Raw genomic sequence first — 4,249 nt, 5'->3', positions numbered from 1 at the left:
TGAATGGTAAAGGCAATATTTAAGCTATTTACTTCAATCACTGACTATTATCAGGGGTTATATAATTCTTTTTATTATTAGTGCCTCCTACTTAATAGCATATTTTGATACAGGGTACTTCTCTCTATATGTACAATATTCAGTTTTATTTCTTCTTAATTTACAAAGGTTCAACATTTATAATGGATTCCTTTTTGCTTTTATTCATTCTCTTTAAAGACAGCATAAAATGCCATAAATCACTGAATGAAAAACAATTTGTAAATTAAAATCTTTGACAAATGAAACACCTTAAAAAATCTTTTATTGAACACAATGCAGTTACCCATATAAAGTCATTTTACAACCTCATGAATAAAGTCGAATAAATCCAGTATAACAAACGTTTTATAAAAAAGAAACCTAAACCAACCACCAAGTATTATCGTGGCTATAAAATGCTTAAGACAAAGTTCATCTTGATAACAAGTTATATATATATATCTTTAAATAACACCCATATAAACAAGTTAAAACTTTCCCACAAAACTGTACTGAATGTTTCTCAAGTAAAACAAGCTATAAAACTAGTAAGTAGCTAAGTTAATTATTTAGAAACTTAAAAATCTGAAACGAAAGAACAAACTCAATTTTATTAGAGTACAACTGCCTTATTTAAATAATAAACATAATATGTTAACACAGTACACTGCATTGATACATCTTTAATCGTTATGCAGGATCTGTAAAGAATTTATTTTTCACTCCATAATACTGTAAAACATTTAGCAATGAATATGTACCAGACAAATCTCCACTGCCTGAAATAATTCACTGTGATTTTATACCAAGAAAATTACAACACTTTTAACTCAAGCTGCTTGAAATACAACTGTTTGAAACAGTGTAAAAAATCACTGGTTGGTGTATTCATTTAACCTTCGTAACCATAATGTTAACATACTACTTATCATAACTCTGACAATAATACAAGCTTCAAAAGCTCAAAAGAAATGCTAAGTTAAAAAATATCACAATATTTGAGAGTGGGGGTGGTGGACTGTAAAGATCAAAATATATATGTGAGTGTAAAATAATTTAACTAACAGGAATGCTTAAAATCATCAATCTTATTCATGTAAAGAAAAATTGATATAATCATAGAGCAGTTTGAAGAATTAATTGTTTGGGTATCACAACACAGATTAAATAAAAAGTTGAACTGTATCGCTCCAATTTAATGAAATGTTATATGACAAAACTGAATATTCCAGAAATTAAATGTGATATAATATTCAGAATGAAAAACATATATAAATTAAAATTTTGTATATCCTCGTTTAATATTTTTAAATTTGTTTTAAAAACTATTCTCTCTTTGCCTTCCATGTATCATGAAGTGTAAATTTGTAATAAAAAATATGAAATGTTACAGTTATTACTCATATGACTTACAATACTCCCCCCCCCCCAACAACAATTTATACAAAGGAAAACAAAGTGGAATGTTTCACACAAATCACTCTTTAGGAATATTAGTAACAAAATATGGAAGTTAAAAAAAATTTACATTAGTAGGCAATGTATATATGTAGTATGACTTGATACAAAAATATTTTTACCTTAACTCAACATTTTCATATGAAAAAAACACTTTTAGTTCATGTGAAACAACAATTAACTGCATGTGTGTGTTTTACTATGACATTATAATAACAATTTACATTTCCACAATTAATATTAGTAACAACTACAGTGAATGAGCAAATTTCATATTGCATAACAGTTAGTAAAAAAAAAAAATTGTTGTATAAAAGTAATAAAACTATTCTACCATTGCCAACAAATTTTAATCAATCAGGAAATTCGAGATGCTGATTTCATGAAACTGTTAACAATCTCTGGCAGAGGTGGATACTTGAAAAGGTCCTGATGGCCTATTTTTAAGTTTGCATTTAAGGCTATGAACTCAGTTACCTTGTGTGGCCTGTCTCTTAAAGACCTTTGGTAAAGATCATAACCTAATTGAAAAGGCACTAAATGATCATCCTCTGCATGAAATATCAACACAGGAACCTGAACATCCTTTATCCGTTCTTCGACATCAAAATCTAGATCTTGCTGACAAGGAGCAGTAAAAAAATAATAGAAGAATGGCATGTACCGATGTATACTGGCCAAAGGATGGAGACGAGTAAGGTCGATCACATTTGCAAATGGAGAGTCTAAGAAAAGAGCGACTGGATTTTGTACCAATTCCAACTTGGAAACCATGTTTATTGCTACAGCTGTTCCCATTGAATGCCCCCAGATGAAAAGCTGTGATGAGTTGACTAATGGCCTCAGCCAACTATATACAGCTTCGGCATCCTCAACCATTCCTGGACCTGTTGTGTGACCAGATGAATCACCGAAGCCTCTGTAATCAAAAGTAATGACATGGGCATCAATGCTGCTGCTGGTAAGAGTTTTGTACAGGCCTACACGATGTTTAGAACCCCTTGTACCACCTGCTCCATGGAAATACAGGAACACTGGTCGTCCATCTTTAAAATCCTCACTAGTTACAAAATGACCTTCCTGGCAATCATTGGCTCGGCTGCTCGGAAAGATGTGCCAAATACCAAGTCTCGAGTTTCCAAGCTCAATAAAAAAATGGCGAGTACAGTTGAGACCAAATTCATGAGGTGCAGATAGGTTTTTTGAAAGTGAAAAGAGTTCCACTCCAGGCATAATTACACAAAAACGGCGTAGCCATGGACAAGTTGCCCACCAAGTAGGGATGAAGACAAAAAGAATGAAAAAGGTAATCATAAAACCTCTGAGGATAGCCAGAATTTGTTGCCATGTTCTAAGTTTCTTTATGTCATCACTAGTAATGTGTTTGTAATTCCTTTCAATGTAGGTCACACCTTTGAAGTTGTGGTTTTTGTCTCCCCTGTGTCGAATCATACTTTGCTCCATTTTCTGTTTGAGAAACAGTCTAAAAAAACAGGAAGAAGAAAAGAAGGAGTCTGTATTACCAACTCAATCTTATGCAATGTCTAGAAATACATGGTTATCTGAAGAAAAGTTGAAAGTTAAAGGCACAGGTATATGACTAAAGAATATTCATTTGAAGCATTATGAGAAATATTTCGATGTTATCTTGCCACAATTTAGAACATAAATTTACTATACCTTTTTGGAGATGCTGTCCAAGATACTAATAAATGGGGTTGCACTAATATTAGGTCATCAAGAAATTAATGTCCCATTTTGGAACACTTTCATTAACCATCCCCCCAAAAAATGTACATTAAGTATAAAGGTTAAACGAACCATCTAAATGTCACATTAGTGCAGCCTATATAATGTGTAAAGTTTAGTATGCTCTAATCCCTTATAGTGATGGCACAAGATGAGACACACCCATTCAGCATGTAATGCTGTTTGAATACAAGGAAAACAATGCCTCTGTAGCCACAAAAAATATCAAAGAAGTTTATGGAAATGTTTTGAACATTCGTAAGTGTCAACGATGATTCAGCAAAGTTCATTCAGGTGACTTTAGTCTTAAAAACTGTGATGGCAGAGGCTGAAATGTTGGAATTGATATTGATGCTCTGAAGATGCTTGTTGAGTTTAATCCAAGGCAACACACTCGTGAAATGGCCCTGAAATTGCATGTCACTCATGAAACAATACGTAAACATCTAAGGAATATGGGAAAACTCCATAAAGAAGGTGATGATCATCGTTTACAACGTGTGGACGTTGCTTCGTCTCTTCTGTTGCGTAATTGTCACCAGTGATGAAAAATGGATTCTCTATACGAATATTAAACACCAAAAACAATGGCCCAGTCCTAGACAAAAAACCACTTCCGACCCCAAAATCTGGATTCCATCCGCAGAAAGTGATGCTTTGCATTTGGTGGAACATCAAAGGTGTAATTCATTTCTAACTCCTCAATCCACAACTAACTGTCAATGCAGAGATTTATAGTCAGCAACTGGAATGTTTAAATCAAGCCCTTCATCGGAAACACCCTTCACTTCTCAATAGGAAAGGTGTTTTTCTTCTCCACGACAATGCACGTCCACATGTGGCACGTTTGACGCAACACAAGATTATAGAATTGGGTTGGGAAGTTCCTCCCCACCCACCATATTGTCCAGATATGCTACCATCAGATTACCATTTTTTCGTTCGCTGCAACACCATCTTAATGGGAAAACGTATGCAAATGTGGAAGATGTTAAATAGAACATCTACATGTTTTTACTTC

At 33.6% G+C, this 4,249-nt stretch overlaps 1 protein-coding gene across 4 annotated transcripts in view; it reads right to left on the bottom strand.

Moving 5' to 3' along the window:
* Positions 1–292: 292 nt before the first annotated feature.
* Positions 293–4,249, bottom strand: part of LOC106460153 (monoacylglycerol lipase ABHD12-like) — a 10,040-nt gene continuing 6,083 nt past the window's right edge. For all 4 annotated transcript variants that reach the window (XM_022386805.1, XM_022386803.1, XM_022386804.1 and 1 more), the window contains one exon: positions 293–2,962. In XM_022386805.1, the coding sequence (XP_022242513.1) occupies positions 1,837–2,943 (1,107 nt within the window). In that variant the 5' untranslated portion in view covers positions 2,944–2,962 and the 3' untranslated portion in view covers positions 293–1,836. The remainder of the gene's footprint in view (positions 2,963–4,249) is intronic.

The sequence above is a fragment of the Limulus polyphemus genome, unplaced genomic scaffold (genome assembly GCF_000517525.1).
Source record: "Limulus polyphemus unplaced genomic scaffold, Limulus_polyphemus-2.1.2 Scaffold719, whole genome shotgun sequence".
NCBI lineage: Eukaryota > Metazoa > Arthropoda > Merostomata > Xiphosura > Limulidae > Limulus > Limulus polyphemus.
This window is presented reverse-complemented; position numbering and strand designations above follow the sequence as displayed.